Source organism: Cygnus atratus, chromosome 6 (assembly GCF_013377495.2).
Source record: "Cygnus atratus isolate AKBS03 ecotype Queensland, Australia chromosome 6, CAtr_DNAZoo_HiC_assembly, whole genome shotgun sequence".
NCBI classification, from domain to species: domain Eukaryota; kingdom Metazoa; phylum Chordata; class Aves; order Anseriformes; family Anatidae; genus Cygnus; species Cygnus atratus.
The window spans coordinates 19,535,398-19,555,636 of record NC_066367.1 but is presented as its reverse complement, the minus strand read 5'-3'; the positions used below and the strand labels follow the sequence as shown (position 1 = coordinate 19,555,636).

The following is a 20,239-nucleotide window of genomic DNA, read 5'->3' as shown; positions in this document are numbered from 1 at the left end:
CCTCTCCTCGTGTAAGGGAATCGCGCCTGTGCCACCCGCTAGGGAAGAGGAAACTTTTCCGCGCCGCTTCTTGGCTGCTCGCTCGCTCTGTCTGTCTGTCTGTCCGTCGCGGTTCCCACAGCCGATGCGCCCCCGCCGTCCTTTTGCCGAGCCCCGGCTCGACGCTCCCCCCGCGGCCCCCTGCCAGCCGGGGGGGTCCCGGCAGCGCGGGCTGAGCGCGAGGGGACCGGAGCCGCGGCGGGGGCTCGGCGCGGCGCAGTCACGGCGGGGACACGTCCCTGCGGCCGCGGGGCGCGGGGGGAGCCGCTGCCGCCCGCTGCCGGGCAGTTCTACAGCGGGACCCAGCGGCCCCGTCAGGTGAACTCGCCGGGCCGCTGCTGTTACTTGCGGCCGTCAAACACCGGCAGCGGAATCCGGAGGCAGATTTCTCGGGCGATAACAAAGCCACGTCGCCACTTTAGGGCTCTGCCACACATCCTTAGGAGAAAAAAAAAAAAAATCACCGCGAAGAGGGAGGGGGGGGATCCAGTGTCTTGCACATCCAGTGCGAGGGTCTCCAGGCGGTAAGGGGTCCTTTGATCAAGAAAATCCAATTATTTGTGTATATACATTTCCCACATAGTGATTACTTCATTAATTGTCCCGCCTTTATCTCCTCCCTTCCCATCCCCCCTAATAATCAGTTCTTTTATCCAGACCAACAAACACACCATAGGAGCTTTGTGGATTCAAAGGATTTGCTTTCGCTTCTGAAAGAGCCGCTATTCTTTGATGATTGGGTAGCGGCAAACTTCAAAGCCATAAATCTTCCCTCTGACTGGCTGGCGGCCCAGCAAAGTCCTTATCAAATTCTTGGAGGTGATCCTGGTGCAGGCAGACGGGCCGCGGAGATCGCGCGGCGCGGGGGGGGTGGCACAGGCACGGAGGCGAGGGGAGCGGAGCGGGAGCGGAGGGGAAGCGAAGCGAAGCGAAGCGGGTCCTCGCCTTCCCCGCGGCGTCTCCATGCCTCGGCAGTGCCCCGGCGCCGTCCCCTCGCCCCGGGCGCAGTAGCCATGGCCGCGGTGGCCGTCCTCCGGAACGACTCCCTCCAGGCTTTCCTCCAGGTCAGTACCCGCGGCTCCGGGCGCCTCCCTCCCGGGGCTCCTTCGGCCGGGCGGGCCGGGGGCGGCGGGCAGGGCCGCGGGGAGCACGGCGCCGGCCCCAGGCAGCGCCCCGGGGCGGGGGGCGCGGGGTGGGGGCAGCCCCCAGGGCAGGCGCGGGGGCCGCGGCGCTGGCCGCGGGCGGGAGCGGGGTGCGGGCGGCCCCGGGGCGGGGGGCGCCGGTGCCGGAGCCGGTCCGGTCCCGGCGGCTCGGCGTGCGGTGCCTTCGGAAAGTTTGCCGTGCGGGGAGCGGCGGGGCTTCACGGGAGCGCGCAGGCGGGCGGGGGCGCAGAAAGTTTCCCGCGGGGCCGGCGGCGGCGAGTAACGCGCTCCTCTCCCCCCCTGCCTCCCGCTCCGCGCAGGACCGCACCCCCAGCGCCTCCCCGGACTTGGCCAAGCACTCGCCGCTGGCTCTTCTGGCCGCCACCTGTAGCCGGATCGGACAGCCGGGCGCGCCGCCCTCGGATTTCCTGCAGGTCTCCTACGACCCGACGCTGGGATCCCCCTCCAGGATCTTCCACCCGTGGAGCGGCGAGATGCCCGCGCACTCCCCGGGGGGGCTGCCGCCGCCGCACCCCAGCCTGGGGCTGACCCCGCAGAAGAACCACCTGCAGCCCTCCTTCGGGGGGGCGCACGAGCTGCCCCTCACCCCCCCGGCGGACCCCTCCTACCCCTACGAGTTCTCCCCCGTCAAGATGCTGCCCTCCTCCATGGCCGCCCTGCCGGCCAGCTGCCCCCCCGCCTACGTCCCGTACGCCGCCCAGGCCGCCCTGCCGCCCGGCTACTCCAACCTGCTGCCGCCGGCGCAGCCCTGCCGGCAGCTCTCGCCCAACCCGCCGCCCGAGGACATCCCCTGGTGGAGCATCCAGCAGCCCGGCGCCCCGGCCGGCTGCGGCCACCGCTTCCCCGCCGCCGCCGCGCTGCCGCGGAGCCTGGTGCTGGGCCACTCGGACTTCGCCCAGTACCAGACGCAGATCGCCGCCCTGCTGCAGACCAAGTCTCCCCTGGCGGCCACGGCCAGGAGGTGCCGCCGCTGCCGCTGCCCCAACTGCCAGTCGGCCGCGGGCAGCGCCCCGGAGGCGGAGCCGGGCAAGAAGAAGCAGCACATCTGCCACATCCCCGGCTGCGGCAAGGTGTACGGCAAGACGTCGCACCTGAAGGCGCACCTGCGCTGGCACACGGGCGAGCGGCCCTTCGTCTGCAACTGGCTCTTCTGCGGCAAGAGCTTCACCCGCTCCGACGAGCTGCAGCGGCACCTGCGGACTCACACGGGCGAGAAGCGCTTCGTCTGCCCCGAGTGCGGGAAGCGCTTCATGCGCAGCGACCACCTGGCCAAGCACGTCAAGACCCACCAGAACAAGAAGCTGAAGGCGGCGGCGGACGGTGTCAAGCGGGAGGACGGCCGCGACCTGTGACCGCCGCGCGGGGCAGGGACCCGGGGGCAGGGAGCCGGGGCAGGGGGCGGCCGGCGGCGGGACTGGTGGCGGGCCCGGCGAGCGGGAGCCCGGCCGCGGACGGCGCCGGGAGGAGCCGCGGGGCCCCGGTGGCGGTCCCGGTGCCGGTCCGGGCGCTGCCTCCCCCCGTTGCCGCTCGGGGCGCGGCTGTTGGGGCGGGAGCGGTGCGGCCAGCCCGGGGCCCGGCCCTCGGTGCTTTCAGGGGAAAAGACTGGCGTTTGGTGTACAGGTTATTTAACGGTTCTGTTCGGACACGAGTGTTCCTTCCCTCCTCCTCCTCCTCGGCTCCGTGCGGGGCCCCAGCATGAGATGTTTCTGTAAAGCGACCCGCGATTGCAGCGTGAAAACAATAAATACGTTAACACTGGGGCCGCGCTGGGGACGTCCCGCCGAGTCGCCGTCGTTTGATCGCCCCGGGGCTCCCCGCTGAGGCGCGTGGGGACCGGGCCGTGCCGTGCCCCTGACGGAGCGCAGCGCCCCGTGACGGGGGAGGCGCCCGGCAGCCGCTCCAGGGAAACACCTCCGGGAGCTCCCGCGGCCAGCCCGAGCTCTATTTATTTATTTTTTTTTCCCTACACGTGGAGCCGTGAGCGTAAAGGGAGAGCACGTGGAGTCGCCGCTGGGAGTCACTGTGCGGGCCCGTGCTGCGGGCCGGGCTCTGGCTGTGAGCAGAGGTAGGCAGGCAGGGACACCCGTCTCGGGGGCCAGGCCGCAGGGCCGGAGGCAGCCTTCCCTTCCCTTCCCTTCCCTTCCCTTCCCTTCCCTTCCCTTCCCTTCCCTTCCCTTCCCTTCCCTTCCCTTCCCTTCCCTTCCCTTCCCTTCCCTTCCCTTCCCTTCCCTTCCCTTCCCTTCCCTTCCCTTCCCTTCCCTTCCCTTCCCTTCCCTTCCCTTCCCTTCCCTTCCCTTCCCTTCCCTTCCCATGTCTGCAGCGCAGCACTGCCAAAACGTGCCTTCAGTATCGTACCTGTGGGCAGACCTGTGGAGTTTAAGGGTAAAATGCCTGCCCTCCTCCCCATGTGCCAAAATGGCGGCCTCTCTGCTGCTAAGGGGAAGGTGCTCGGCCCAAAGCTATGTTCCAGAGTACTTGGTAGTCAGAGCTTTTAGGGTTTCCTATGTATCTTTAGGCATCGTGTCAGTTTAGGTTTACATTAACGTTGGCAAAGTTATTTGAAAATAATGGGTATTTTTCTGTAGCGAATTCCCTATTTCTTTTTCTGACTGAAAATTGTATAAAACAAACCGATGAGGAACCTGATCAATCATTTGCTAAATCTGGCTTTTAAACATCGAGAATATGCTTTTTCGCCTTACATTTTCACCAAGTCAGCTCTATTCTCTGGCTGCCTAATGAGACAGACAAACAAGAAGAGCTGCCCGAAACTTCACTCGGACTAAGCCGGAGCCAGACTGCCGCAGATGGGTTCCTGTGGTGGCAGTTGTCAAACAAGCTTTGGCACAGCCATAATTACAGAGATCCCCTTGGCCACGGAATTCTGAGTCAAGAGAAACAGCAACTTGATAAATGTTCGTCGCAGTAGAATGTGTAAAACCGATGTGTGTATATGTGTTTTAAATACTGGAAAGAATATATTCTCTCAGGAAATAATGAGATGAGACAATACCAGTAGAGCTCTCACATCTAAAATAATGAGAAGTTAATGGACAGTTACCACAGTACAGCTATTCAACAATATTTTAGTGTTTATCATTCTGAATTAATTTCTCACCCCAAATTCTTAGGGTCAAATAATTAAAAAACAATCAGTTGTTTGCTTTACTACTACAGAACCTTCTGTAAGCTGTCCTGTGATAGAAAGCATTGAGCAAAATACCTTTGGCATCACTGGTTAGCACTCTTTTGCCAGAGATTTAGTCTCTAGAAGCATGTTGAAGGATACGATAGTGAATTAGTGATACAGAAGGAGCACCAGCAACGGAGGCAATAAGGGACCCAATCCAGAAGCTCTCACTTTAAAAAGTCGTTGAGACAACAATGCATCCCATTTACAACAGACACTTAAATATGTCATCTAGAATAGCATAATGTTTCTGCTTTTTAAAATGTTTCCTGTCAATCAGGGGCAACCTCCTTCCTTTCTTTGAGATTAAGTTACATTAAGAATGTAACGTTACAGAATTCAAAACTGCTTTAGAAATAGTTTGTTTCACTAAATAGCCTTTCAGTTCTATGTACAGACCAGACCTACCTAAAATGAACAGTAATGGAAAGTGTTTTTGTTGATCTCAGGAGAGGGGAAAATGACAGTATCCCAGAGTATGAAAGATCCGCTTAACAGGATATAATAATATATTTGGATGTTGCCACAGGAGAATGGCCTTTCCCTGCTAAGTGCCAAGATCAAGAGCAAGTATTAACGTAAGGTGAAACAATGGATGGGCTGCGTTTTGGCACAAGTTTAGCCTGAGTAAGAACTAGGAAACAGCTCTGCTAGAGCAGATGTAACTAGCAGAAAATAGCCAAATAATTATCGTGATTTATGGAAAATCCATTATGGAAAGATTGGCCATTGGAAAGAAATGGCCATTATGGAAAGATTTTTGCTCCAGTTAGATGACAAACTGAATATACCCAGCATCTGTGTTGACTGGTCTAGCCAGAATCTTTTGGGTTCTTACTCAGTTCTCAAGACAGAACTTGTACTGAAACGCTGACGGCTTTACCACTCACTCAGTTACTTGCAGACCCACACTTTAGGCTTTAACCAATAACTATATCCCAGGCTATAGTGCCAGCACCATATTGGGAGTGAGGGTGGTAAATGATTAAATATATATATGTATGTATATCATGTTGATGTTGTAGCCTTTGCACCTTGTATAATGTCTGTATAATATCTGCATTTAAAGCATGAAAGTGCACAGGTTAAAAATATGTACAATCAAAATTAGTTAAATATCTATCATGAGAGATGCATTTAATTGAAAATCCATGATGTCAAATGCTAATTAAAAATCTTAATCTGTGAGAACAGTTTAAAAAAAAAAGCCATGGAAAAACAGAGAATTAGGCATCCTCGACACAAGGTAAGTAAAAGTAACAGTTTATATTTAATAAAACATTATTTTACTAAAGCTTTTAAATAGTTCATTGGAAAAAGAGGGCATATCAATCATAGCTGTTTCATATTCATCTCTAAATAGCTAAATCATGTGATAGCTTTTCAATTGAAATCGTTAAACTTTTATAGTAATATGGCATTTAAATATACATGTGACCTTTCTGATATATGGGTAGAGCATTACGAAAATATATTGCTTACATCTCAAGAATTTATTTCTAGTTGGCAAATTGCACTCTATAATAAAATTAACTTTTAATTTTGCATTCACAAAATACATTTTACACTTTTAGCTGTTTCCAATCAACTAGAACAGCTGTTCATTTTATAAAATTAAATGATTAATATTCTTTTTAATTACACATTTTGAGTACATATGCTGTTCAAGGTCAATTCAGTTCTGAATTTTAAATCTTAAATGTCATTGGTATAATAGACACATCAAATAAACTAATTCATCTCATAGTTAATTGAAGTTAATTAATCTCAACCAAAAAAAAAGTCACGATATAGTTTTAAAACTTGAGATTTGGGATGTTTTCTGTGTTGAAAAGTAACTTTCATACTTAGGCAAACTGTTAAGTTGAGAATATTTAAAAAAAAAAAGTTCTTCAGATAAGTTTTTAACATATTGTTCATCACATTATTTTTAGTTAAGGGCCAAATCATGTGACCCTAATCTGAGTTTCATCACAACAGACTTTTCATGTTGATGTGAATATGACTTTCACCTGAGACAGGGTTGCAAGATTCAACTTTTGGTCCTGACTAACCAGGTTTTCACAGGGGTAATCCCACAAATGTATAACATTGTATTTCATAGCTCCTCAACTACTATTACAAAAAATGCAGGATAAAAATTTAGTTACTAAAAATTTGCTTTCTAGGTACATCAGAAGATAAAGTAAAAAGAAAGATGCATCTTTCTTAAGGTAAGTAAAAATGACAGAACATGGTGTTGATGCTTTTGTTTAAAGAAAGGTAAAGGATTTTCTTTTAAATCCTTTGATGTTAAAACGTGTATCAAAACTGCTGGCTTTTGCTGAAAAAATAACCCTTGATCTGCTAGTTACAATATTGAGAATTCTACTTTAATGGGAAACTGGCCATAAAATCAGTATCAGAATACAGGCCGGTGTTCTAAGTTATCTTAGACCATTTTTTACATTGTTCTGAATGAATCCTCTCCTATAAGTTTCTATATTTCTTTATCCAGTCACCATATCTTTCCAGCTTTCTTTATTTCCTATTGTAAAATTCTGTCTTTACTGAATAGCATTCTGATGCAGCATTTTTTTCAAACTACATTGAGAGACGTGCCCTTCCTAAAACTGTCACAGTGATTATTCTTTTCATACTAAATTACAGATGTAACTTTTTGAAAACATTAAATTATTTGCAGATTTTAAGGGATTGCATTAAGTTTTAAAGTAACTACAAACTAATGATTTTAACTTGCAAATTCTCACCTATCTAATATTAGCCTTGAATACTGAAGAAATAGGGAGTATAAAATGCTGGTCTCTTGCGTTTTTTATATCAGACAAAATACCCGTTCTGCTGTTCAGTGATATTTCAAGCATTTTGACAGACCACTCAAGACTTCATAAATAGGGTAAATACATTGCTCAATTCGAGTAGTTGCACAACATCTAGGCACTTCTAAATTAGCCTTGTTAGATTTCACAGATCTTGTCAGCTTATCCCTGTACTGAGGGATGATAAACAAAAGTATAATGCCTAGTCTAATTTCAGATCTTATGGTTCACTATAGAATCTCTTTTTTTGTTTTCATTTTTTTTCCAACTATTTATACCTTTTATGAGATTCTTGTGAATTCTTTGGTAAAGATGTGTGGTCTGCCACTCTGTCACATGACGGAGTCAACTCAAAGATCTCTTAGAATTTCCTGCCAAACTTATTAAAATACTTACTACACAAGCTCCCTAATCTATCTTTGAGACTACTGAACTTCAAAGCAAGGCTTTACTCCAGAAGGATTGCCTAGCAGGTATCTTCAGTAACTTTGTATTCAAACAGCATCCAAGGCACCAAGGACCAGGAAGTGTCTGACAACCAGCTAGGCTCACAATCATCAGGTAACTGTTAACATGCAGGTCAGAGAAGAAGGGTCCAAAGCCCTGGGCTGATGGAATGAATAGACTTGATTGTAGCAAATGATCAGCAGAATTGTGTGTAACTCAAAGCTCTTTTAACGAAGTTTATTGTTTTTATTCCTTGTTAATATTTATTCTCAACTGATTTGAAGTCGTAAAGGTTTCATTATGGGTAATGAAAAATGAAGAAAGCTTGTATTTTGACCTTGTGATGTGACGAGTCAGTGGGAGATTATGGACAGTGAGATTTGTCCTTTAATCTGGGGGTCATCGATCCTGTTTATTTTCTCATCTCTTAATTTTGTTGTGGGAGACATTTACTTACATACACACAAGATCCCAGCATGTCCCTGGCCCAGGTCTGGTGACTACATTATTGCTTAGCTGTGTTTCTAGTGGGAGCCCAGCTCGAGGCTGTGTATAAACCCTGCATGCTCACTGAGCAAGGTTACAGGTATCCACTTGAGGGCATGCAGGTGCGTGGTAGGGGTCCATCTCCTCTGCAGGTGGCTGCACAGTGAATCCCATGCTGAAAAGTACTGAAACTAGTGGCCAGGCACTCCGAACATTCAGTGAGTTTTTACTGAGGTATGACCTGAGTCAGTACTTGTTGAACAGTTTAAGCGCACCTTTTAGCAGTGCAGAGGCCTTGTACAGAGAGTCAAGTTTTTCCATTAGTGGTACAAAGGCTTGATATATATATATATATATATATCCTTTGACATAATTGAACTACGAAAGAAATCATAATCTGGTTCATGATACCTAATCCCCTTTAGTCTTAACAAGGAGCAGTTTACCAATATAAGAATATTGTATACTAGAAGCCATTATAATTTGTGCATCACTACAGCAACCCTTCCTCTCCTGCACCTTTTCCTCGCCTCCTCCAGACTAAAAAAGAAGCTGTACCAGTGAAAGTACTGTCTTGTCTGTATAGCTGCATCTACAGTAGTCTTCTGCGGGCACAGATGTCTCAGTTAAAGGTTGCATTGTTTTTTGTTTTTTTTTTCCTGCCGTCCTTATGATTGGCACACTTGTGCCTGTAGCATCATGTGGTCAAACCTTGATCTACCTCCTCCTCAAGTGAACACAGATTTTTATGGTTTAGATTTAGTTGTTCTCTCGAGTCTAATATGATATAAACTCTACCTTAAGGTGGGAACCTCCCTAGCTAGCTCATCTTAATCCCTCTTTTCTAGGGCAGCACTCACTGGCCTCTGCTGGCTATTGATGCCAAAATTGAGCAAGTAACTCACTTTAGGCAACACCATAATTTTCCCTTCCCGTCAACCTGACCCATAATAAAAGGCAATCTTTTTTACATTTGAAATAATCCTGATGTCAGTGAATCACAGACTTCTACCATGACAGTGGTGGAGGTGTTTCAAGTGAACATTATGTGATCTCATAAGAACAACACTTTATTTAGGAGATTCTCATTTGAATACTATTTTTCCTTTCAAAAATAAGCTATTGTGTCATAAGTTAAATGTTTCTGTTTACAAATATCCATATCACCAGCTTCATTAGAAACAACAGCACGTATGTGTGTTTTTAAAAGGTAGGGCTGTCTGTAAAGATATATTCCTATTATCTGTAAGTCCCTGTTCTTGTAGCAGTTCTGAGCTGTTTAAACAAAATTCCAGCATTAACCCGTATACTACTCAAAAACATTTTTCATTTTCCTTTTTAACATGAACCAGCCATCACAGAGCACACTTTCAAAACAGGCTCTAATTACAAAGCAGGTTAAAAGAAATTTTATTAGACCAAAGCCCATATCTTCACTTGGGGTCATATCCCACATGCTTTATTCAGGATCAGATGGTGTGCCTGTGATCTCCACATGCAGATCTCTCATCTGCACAGAAAGGAGATGTCAGTCACACTGCCACATTCCCCCTTACTTTAGACAGCTCTCCGTAAGGGTAAGATGCACATGTGAAGAAGAGAAGGAAAATGCGCACTATTACCTCATTAAAGATTAGTCAGGAAAGAGAACACAGCCTGAGAATGTCAGGTGTTCTCAGCTACTGCATGTTAATCCCAAAGGAGTGTGGAAATGGCTTCATTTCTCCCACTTGCATCTAAATAATCTGCTTTCTAGAATGACCAGGAATAGCGGTAGTGCTTTGCTTTTGCTGATCCCTGCAAAGACCAGCCAAACACTTGACATCTGCGTACTTAGCATGTTACAAAACATTGCATGTTCACTTTAGTAGCCAAATATAGGAGGTTTATTCTTCTCAGCATTACGTGATCCTTTAGCAGTATGGCTCCTCCTTCCTGTTCAGTGTGACTTCTTCCTGTTCATTTGCTCTAAAAGGAATGAAAGAAATAGTTTTAAGCGGGTGAAGATTACACATTTACATTTTCCAAAATATTAACCGAATCTTCTTAAATGCCCACATGAGACCTAAGGCTATGTATGAGCTTCTTAATAAAATGCTTGAATAAATTGTATGACAACAGTGACAAGCTACTTGCATAGTACTGGAATCAAGGGTATATTCAGTGCTTGAATAGTTAAGTTAGAAAGGGAACAGAACTGTGAGCAATCTCATTAGGGGAAGTAGGTTTTCTGTAACACTATTTAAAACTGGCCAGAGCCACTCAGTTAATTCACGTGAACACTTGGACAGTAACTGTGCTATCCCCATGACATTTTGGATATACAAAGAGGGACAGAACTAAAGATGATCTCTGCATCCTGACAGTCTACAGGGGACAGGTTTTTGTTTTTTTCCCTCTTTCATCAGGGTAAGGGCTTGTAAAAGTTATAAATGGGGGGGGGGGGGGGGAGAGGTTCATAGACCTGAAGTTCATTAATCTATTAATCAGGAGTTTTAGGCAACAGAAGACAAAACAGCTAGGAAACCTTTATTTTGCATGGGTTACATCTTCTATAGTGTGTTGAGTCTGGTGAGGAAATAATAATCATAAAATCATTTTATGGCCACAAGTATCAACATTAAGAAAGAGTCCTAGTTCCCTTCTCTGCTCCCTGAATGCAGAGGAGAGACAAGAACCAAGAGCTTCTAGAAGCCTTTAGCTGATTCACTCCCCATGATTTTGCCACACAGCTCACAAGAGTTTGTGATCCAGCCCCAAGCTTCTCTGTAGGATGTTCCAGCATGCAGCAGTTGCGTTGCCTTTATGGGTTTTGCACTCTCCCCTGTCACACCAAAAATCACTGTGTACAATTACACTATTTTGAAATACCATGGCATGTAAGATGAAGAAAGTTTCCTAAGCTAAAAACAGAGATTAGGATGTATTGAAATCACTTAAATGTAGGAATTACCGTCCAGTTTGCCAGTCAACTCTTTTTCTTATTAGAACCGTTCTTTTAATCAGCTATAGGAATATTTAATATTAAACACCCAGTAAAGCAGAATAGTATGTTACATTAAAATCATTCATTATACATTAGAAATACATTAGAACCTCATTTCTCTTTTTATTAAATACATTAATTCCTCCTAGGCTTATTTCAGAACAGGTGTTAGTTATCAGCTGTAATTCTCAGATTTGGATTCTGATCTACATTTTAGAACTTCTGCCACTTGGTATGTTCAAGAAAGGGAAAGGAGGAGGGTAAGTTTAGGCTTGTTTTAATAAGCTACAGCAATTAGATATTTTGAATACTCGGAATGATGTTATTAGAATTATACAATTATTTGGTTTGTTCAGTTGCTTTTCAATACACTTGAGAAACAACTCCTAATTAAGATACACACACTATCAAAGATGCAAAACTTAGATGTTGGTAAAAACAATTAAAATGATGATGCGGGTTTAGATTCCCTGTGGGTTTTGTACAGATCTGCAAGACAGAGCAGGGTATGGGCATGTGGAGTTTCCCTTCTCTGCACAAGGTCCAGAAAGAGCTGCAGTATTTGTGTGCCCTACAGGGACACAAGCCACCCTGGAGCAGGTGGGGTGCTCTGGGTCGTGGGTCTGTTTTCTCAAAAAAAATTAAATTAAAAAAATCTGTGAACCAAGTGGGTACTCTGACAAAAGGAGCTTTAACCTTCAAGGGAATTGCTGCAGTTATGCATTGCTTCTAGGAAAGGAATTGTTCCTCTGAATGCACAATTTCTTCTGGGGAGCAGTAGTCTAGGGATGCTGCAGTCCTCATCCTCCTCCCATGGCTGAGCTATTAAATCACATCAGAGCTCGTACTGTTTTTAACCTATGGAGTATATGCCAATTATGTGTTAATTATTTGTTCTTTTATTAAAAAAAAATAAGTTCCTGTTTAAAATGTATAAAAGAAAAGCACATCATAGAGCAAAGCACATTTTATAAAATAGAATAAGATAAATGATCCAACCAAGATTTCCTCCAATTATAGGCATGCCTCACCCCTTTAAAACTAATAGACTATGTAATGTACCATCCTTAATATGTCCTGAATGTATTGCTCTTGATCTCAAAAGCAGTAAGAGCAGTCTCTCTCATGAAATCTTGCTGCAGAAATGACTGAGTTCCTACCATCTCAATGCCACATGAAAAACCTTAATCAAAGCAACCAAACCTCTTGACTTGCTGCTGATTCCACAGCACTTTTTTATAGAGTGATATCACTTTTATCTATCATCATTTATTCAAAAAGGTAAATCAAAAGCATAAAATAGTCTCATCTGATTTTTTGCCTGCAGGAGATGTCCTTCTCTTTGGTTAAGCCGTGAAGTCTTAAATCAGTCAGAGGCAAACTAAGTGGCCATCATGATTCTCTGTTCTCCTTTTCCATGTATAAAAGTTTCCTATGCATCAATTACAATGCAGTATCAAAATTATAATTTTGAAAAAGAAAATATTTGTCTTTAGCAGCTGGGCTGACAGAAAGGAACACTTTTTTTTTTTTTTCGAAATGTGGAACACTTTATTAATCGCTGGTCAGAAAATCCTAACTGACTAATCTGTAACACTAAAGCCTGTTAGTGTGAGACACATCTAGAGCTACAGTAATGATGTTTAATACCAAGGATTTTTAAGTTTTGAATTCTAAAAATTCTAACATGTAAAGCGACACTTTTTCTCACACGTTTATTTATATCAAGCTTATTTTCATTTAAAATAAGTCATTGGGAAATCACTGTAAACTAAACTGCAATAAGCAACCATTCAGCTGAGTAGGTTCACAAAAGATAGGGTAAGCCCTAAAGATCTGCCTAGAGATAGATGGCACATTGGCTTCACAGGTAATGCCCCCAAAGTTTTTGTGGCCTGTGGCAAAAAAACACCATAATTAGGGTCGCATCTTGCCTCCTTCAACTCTTAGGCCTCAGCGACTAGATTTTTATTAACTCTACCTAACCAGGATGCAGCTTTTTCTGAGTTCTTAGCAGGGCTCTGATTCATGCCCTGGGGTCAGAATATTTTACCCACTCCAAGGTAATCCTCTCAGGAAAGGCTTAATGATATCCTAGCTGCATCTGGTTAAAATAATTTCAGAACTGTGCCTTTTCTTGGGTGGTGGTAGGGTGGGCCATGACCTTAAGGAAGCTGCACGCTCCCTGAGACCCAGATAAATAATCACTGGAGAGGTACTGTCACACGCAACTTCCTTTGGCAAGCAGGAATGGAGAAGCTCAGAATGGTTTTCTCAGGGGAAAGGGCAAATGTAACAGAGATGTGTAACTATCGTGAGCCAGACCACAGGTCTGTTTAACCTAGGAGCATGCTTTGCAGTAACAGATGCTTAAGGAAAGTGGATTAAAAACAAGGCATATTTAAAACAGATATTCCCCTGGGCACGGCCTCTCGGCTTCTGGGAAACAGTGCTCCGGGAACTTCCTGAGCTGGAATTGGATGTAGCTTGTTGCGTTCAATAGTCGCGACACACTGATCCTTCACGGATTTGTCTCATCCCGTTACGAACGGCTTTACGCTCTGCGGGCCCGCAGCGCTTGTTGATAGCTGTTTGTGTGCCTGGCTGATACCCTCGCTGAGGAGAAGGAGCGTGTTGTGTTGACATCGATTTCAGTTTTCGCTGGCGCTGAGGGGATTTAATTGCGCTCAGCGATGCCTTTTCCCCTCCTTCAGGGGGCGCGGCAGGTGCCGGGCGGGGTCGCTGCCCACAGGGCCCGGCCTCCCCCTTGCGGTCCGTGCCGCTGAGGCGCAGCCGGCAGGGTCAGCGGCCTGCCCGCGGCCGGGGAGCTTCGGCTCTTTACCGCGGGCGGGAACCCATTTTGCAGATCTGCCTTCTGAACTTCTTAATAATAATAATAATTAATAATAGTAATAATCGGCGTCGAGACTGAGGTTCCACACACGGCCACGCTCCACGGGGTGTCCCTGGGCTGAGCGGTGCCACTGCCGCCCCCCGCTGGCACGCGCAGCCTGAAGCTTTTTTCCCCATTAGTGGAAAACTTTGGAGTTAAAACAGTTAAAATGTATGGGTTTACAGCTTTCAAAACCTTTTTGTAGGCTTGTATAACATGAAAGCTGATTTAATTTAAAAGAATGAAATGTGATTTGACAAGCAGATAGTCCTGACTTTTATCTTGTTCCTTTATTGCATGAAACAAAAAGATGAGAACAGCTAAGATGTTAATGTTTGAAAGGGGATAGCCCTTCTGATACTTCGTTTCTCTCAGAATAAGTTTCCTAACACATCTTTATGATTCCAGGTGTGTATATATGTATTTCCAAGGCAGCGTAAGATCTGGTGAGCTTCCTGTACACTGCAGTTGATGGATCCTTGTCATAAGACACATGGTTCATCATTCAGAGCCTGTGCTACTTAAGTCAATTGAAGTAGTTACTGCTCTCTCTCGCTCTCCCTCTTTTTAATCCCCCCTCTTCTGCCTGTGCTGCTCATTCCTACTTCTGAACCATCCCCTGCAATGTGTGGACCAGAGCCAGATGGCATCAGCCAGCTGGAAAGTCTCCTGCTGCAGGGCACCAAAGAGAGGCAGGGTGGTCGGGGCTCCAGGGCACCTGCAACGCCTCAGGGAGCAAGCCAAGTGCAGCAGCAGCAGCAGGCGCAGGGCAGTGGTGCCAGCTGCTCAAGCTCAGGACCAGGTGCAGGAGAAGGGTTCAGCTCTGTGGCAGCAGGCTGAATGCGTACCTGCGCTGCTGTAGGTGCTCATTGTGGGAGAGGCCTTGTCGTGTGTGGAGCAGCCCGTATGCACAGGCGTCGGTAGGGACTCCCAGACTGAAACCAGCTCGGCATCTGTGCTGTGCTGGGCTGACATGGCTGTTTCAGTGGCATTTGCCATCTGTTGTCAGAAGATTAAGTAGGACCACATCTGGGATGTCAATGAGATACAGCCTGAATTTCAGCCACTTTCTCAGGTGGTAGCACTGGTATTCTTTCCTGCTGGCCTGTTTTTTGCGTGTCACTTTATTCCACTGAAATAGGCATATTGTTGAAGAAACTTGCTACTTGGAACCTCTTTCTGCTCCTAATTAAGTCAAAGGAAAAACTTTCTCTGACTTTTAAGGGAGCAGGGCCTGGCCCTTCAGTGGAATTCAAACATAAAACATTGTGCTTTCCTGACAGCTGTGTGCCTTCTGCGAGGTTAGGCCAAAACCCAGCAACTGAAATATGGCTTGCTTTGGCTGCTTCAAAGTGAGATAGTGGTAAGGGGAAAACATTTACAAATGCCAGTGCTGGCAAGGAGAGCAGAGAGACATAGCTCTTGCTTTCAAGGATGCACAGCTACTGCATGTTGAGGAATACTGCTTTTTGTTACTGAGTTTCTGATCTGTATGCTCTAAGAAAATTTATGTATCCTTAACACTGACTACAAAATAATAGCTTTATTTTTGATCCAGATGAGTTCCAGATCTTTTTGTCGAATGTTATTACTGTTTTTTGGCATATGGGTACTGCGTCATAGGACCTTTCAGGCTAAGGTTAAAGGAAAACCAACTGATTCTGTTCATAGGCACCTTCATAGATCTCTAGTAGATTTTATAATGGATATGGTGACCAAGCTTGTTTAATTTTTTTTTTCTTCTTCAGTTTTTTGGAATGCCAAAAGTGATCAGTCCAGATGGTATTTTCATAGGAACTATCTGTGATAACAGATAAAAAGAACAGATAAGTAAAGAGTTTCTAATTTCCAAGTTCTTTCTTAAAACAGGGGCAAGTGTGTTTGCTATTAACATATGAGAGCATAAGTCACATATTTTAGTGTCTAATATTTTTGTTTTGAATTTTTGGTTTGTGTTTTTAAGAAATATTAAGAATATTAATATATTGTCTTTTGTGTGGCCAGACAGACCCTGATGAAAGCTAATAATGGCATTGTAGCATAAACCTGTCTCCGGGTTTTACTGTGTAAATTGTGTAGTTGACATGTCCACTTTCTGAAAAATTGCACTGACAGGAGTACCCTACTTGAGATATCTATCATGAGAGCAGTGTGTGTGCCCTCTCATCTCCCAAATGAAAAATGGAATATTTTCAACACCTGTTTCCGATGCTTCTTTTCTCTGTTAAATGTATAAATATAAACAATATATTTCAGACTTTACCATTATTTTGATCTATATTTTCTTGTTAAACTATGCAGCTGTGTATTACATGCATATTTTAAACATTATCTAACTTAAACACAATTTTTTTTTCCATTCACTAATTCTTTAAGTTTAAAATAGTTTCTCGGTGTTTGTTTATAAAATGAAATACTTTTTAATTAAGAAAAGTATCCCTATGGTTACCTTAAATTGTTTTAGGAAAAAAAAAAAAACTTAGCATTTCAGTATGCGTTAGATACTCAGCAGTAGACATAATTTGTCCTCTATACAGCTGTCGCATACAGCAAACCTTTTAAGATTAAGAGGGTCCAGTTAGATCCTTGGGCAGATGTGTCTTAGTGGTACTGCAGTGTGTAGGTTAGAATATCTAAACTGTGTTTCTTCGTGGTTGTTTTTTGTGTTTGATTTAGTTAGAGGGAGAGTGTGCACAAGTCAAGAGTCCTCAGTCATGGAAAGTCATGGGCCTTAGATGTCTACAGGCCCACAGAATCCCCATTTCTCTGTTCTGTTGAATATGTGAGACTTGTGTCCTTAAAATGATCTAAAGGACCTCTGGTTACATAGCACTTTTTAATTTGCCTTTATTTCTTTATTTTTTAGACTTTCTAAGATGCCGGGCTAGCTTCATACTTGTTATTCGTCCATTGCTTTACAACAGGGAAACATTAGAACTGTTGGATTCTCCACACATATTCAGCTTACCCCCCGTCATATTAACAAAAAGAATATTAATCAAAGTATGTGCCACCTTTGTGCTTTTAAACGGTGTTTTGGGTTCTTTAAATTTCCACATGGAAAGCTGAGAGATACAGGCAGCATGGCTCTTCGATTGAATGTCTTGTTAGTGAAAGTGATAGTATCAACCAATATTTCAGTATGTTGTAATACCACTGTCTGTTTTCAATGATTTATGAGCTCCAAGTTTCTAAGAAATTTGGAATAAAATCATTTATTCCAAAGATTAGTGTTACTGAATTAACTGAACAAAAAACAGTGTTGATTTTCTGAAAGGAAAGAGAGTAGGAATGAAATACCTTTTTTTTTTTTAAATTACCTTTTATTCCCACTGTATAAAAGCAGCATGAGCACACAATGCCAACCTTGTAAGTTGTATTTTCCACCCTTTGTCTATGTATGTGTTCACACAAACATATATGTAGTTTATTTTGAAAGTTTTAAAAACAGATCTTGTATCAATAGCAATGCACAGCAGAGAAAAATAAAATTCTTTTTTATTTAAGAATAAAACCACACATTAATATTTCCAATTCAGTTTAAAGGATGACATCTTAGTATGGGACTACTGGGGTGGTAGTTCAGTTTTTGACTACCTTTTTACTTGTCTTACAAAGTTCTTATATGATCATCAATCGTCTAAAAGACAAATCTGTTTCTAAATAGGTGGAAACTTTAACAATCTAATACTAATTTTGCCCAGATATACTAATTAAAAAGAAAAATACAACTTGCAACACCAAATCTGTTACATGTAAAAGTTGTGCTAAAAGTACTGTGCCTGATGTCTAGGTTAACTTACTCTAGAGACGTCTGTAACAGACAAGAAAACAAAGACACATCTCAATGCCAAAAGTTTGTACAAAGCCTTCCTTGTACAAAGACCATAAGAAGAAATCAGGTATACTTATCTGGGAATGGCCGGTGGTGGATGAAGGGGAGTTTTTAATGGCTACTGCAGCCGGTGGTGGATGAAGGGGATTTTTTAATGGCCGCTACAACTACCACTTGCTTGTAAATTTCTCCCCTTGTTGTTTGTTAAGAAGTTATTTAAATCAGTTTTTCATATAGTAGTATGCAGCAATATATTATATTTGAAGTAAAAATGTTCCTACTTTAGGTTTTGGAAATTTATGCCAAAACCCTTTGCATATAAAAAGAATTGTTTTATTTGTTTACTGTGATTTGCAGGGATGTTACTCAATGACAAGGTTACATTGACCTATCATTTCATGCATCAGTGGTTCTTGTATTGCCCTGATTTGACCAAACCTAGTGGATAAAAGAGGAGCAATCCACCCAGTGGACCAAATTAGAATTATAATAAAAAATGCACATTCTGAAGGGCAAAGTAGGTTAAGTAGGATACTTGCTGCGCTTGGCATCATTTTTGTGATGTATCAAATTTTAAGGGTTTTTCCTTTAATTTTGTTGAAACTTTTACATTCAAATTTTGTATTTTGATTTTATGTAGTTGCATAACTGACACTGTTGTTACAGTTGAGGAAAAAATAGTGTTGTGGTTTTTTGTTTTTTGTTTTTTTTTTTGCTGATGGAGGATTTTTTTAGGTTAGGTACTTGTGAAAGTGCAATTAATCTTTTTCATGTTAAATTCACAATAACTTTCTGTGTGTCTCTTTATTGTACAACTCCAGAGGCTGCTGTTCCTCCTCACGCACTGAAGAGCAACCCCATTGTACAGTCGCACAGTCCTGCTTAGTTACCTGGTTGTGATCTGCCAGATGGGAAGAGGGACAGTGCAGCCTACAGCTCCACTACATCTCTGGAGCACTCTTGCTCCTACTGTCTCTCCTTGAATGCCAGCCATAGCTCACTGGACGAGAAAGGGCTGTATGCTGTCCCTTCTCTCCCAGGTGAGTTTTAAACTGCTCGTCCGCGGTGTGGATGCGGGGTGTGACATAATTATTGTAGACTCAATTGTGATTTTAAGAAGACATAGCAAGTAAGACCTTTAAATGGTTCTAGAGTAAGATATGTGGCAGTCATAACATAGAAGCTTAATTTTTTGTTTCTCTAACGAGGAGTGTTCATTAGACACATTTTTTGAATCATTTTACATTTGTTCTGTATTGCTCTGTTGTGATGATCCACTAGTACTACATAACCAGTCTGTGCTGGTGGTTTGCTAACAGTGGAAAAATCAAGGACATTGGAAACAATAATTACAAATTCTCGCGCCTCATAAATGTTAAAGAGCATAATAGCAGCATTCATGTGGTTTGCTTACTAAGGAATCCACAGAGAAATTGATTTAAGCACACATTTAAGTTTCAGTGATCTCAATAGGATGTAAGTACGTACTGTGGTTGTTTACATAACGGGGTAGAGTGAGAGCATGTGCGTCAGTGCATTGCTGGATGGATTTCTTCTGCTAGAGATGGAGGCCCCAGGGAAGAAGCCCACCTCATGAGCTTATAGAAAATACTGGGAAAGTCCTGGCTGGTTTTCTTTGTGTTCTTTGTTTGTTTGTTTTCTTTTTTTGAGTTGGGAGTTGACATCAGGAAATTGCTTCAGTAACTGTTTCTGGGTAAAATTATGTTGTCCCAATAGTGTTTTAAAAAAAAAAAAAAAGTAATCAATTTGTTTTGGTGTTGTATGTCTATTTGGAAAAATTCTGGTAGTCTGGTGTTAAAAATATTTATGAATTTTTTTTGTTTGTTTGCTTTTAATTTTCTACTAGGCACAATTGTTTAAAAAGGACAGAGACCAAGAGTGTAAACATCAGCTTACTCCAGCACTTAAATATATGCTTCTTTTATGCCAATGGTTTGTTTCTTTTCTCATTTAGATATTCTACTGATGATATTTTAAATTGTATTGCTCTGAATATCCATATAGATGATGAAATGGTGCCAAAGTTTCAGCTTGTATCTTTCTGTGGATTTGTATTGAAATTGCAAAAAAATTTCACAGCATAAGGAATTTAGTAATGACATATGGTGAATAGAAAATTAATACTTTTTAAAGTTATTGTTTCTGTTTTGTGAGCAAACAGATATACACAATTAAAAATTATATATCTAGGTACCAAAAGGTAAATTGTTAAATAATTTTTAACTTTTAAAACAACACTCGTTTCAAATACTTGTTACTTAATTAGGAAAATCAAAGTAAGCATGGGGTTGAGCAGTTTGGGAGTGCATATTTGAAGTGGAACTTCTAAACAGATCACCATCTATCTTCAAGTTAAAGAA

At 43.5% G+C, this 20,239-nt stretch overlaps 1 protein-coding gene across 1 annotated transcript; it reads left to right on the top strand.

The window, feature by feature from the left end:
- The first annotated feature begins 1,052 nt into the window (after positions 1-1,052).
- On the top strand, positions 1,053-2,554 carry SP5 (Sp5 transcription factor). Its single transcript, XM_035536776.1, has 2 exons — positions 1,053-1,103; positions 1,502-2,554. Exons 1-2 carry the CDS (start codon positions 1,053-1,055, stop codon positions 2,552-2,554), a joined length of 1,104 nt encoding a protein of 367 aa, XP_035392669.1.
- The last annotated feature ends 17,685 nt before the right edge of the window (positions 2,555-20,239 follow it).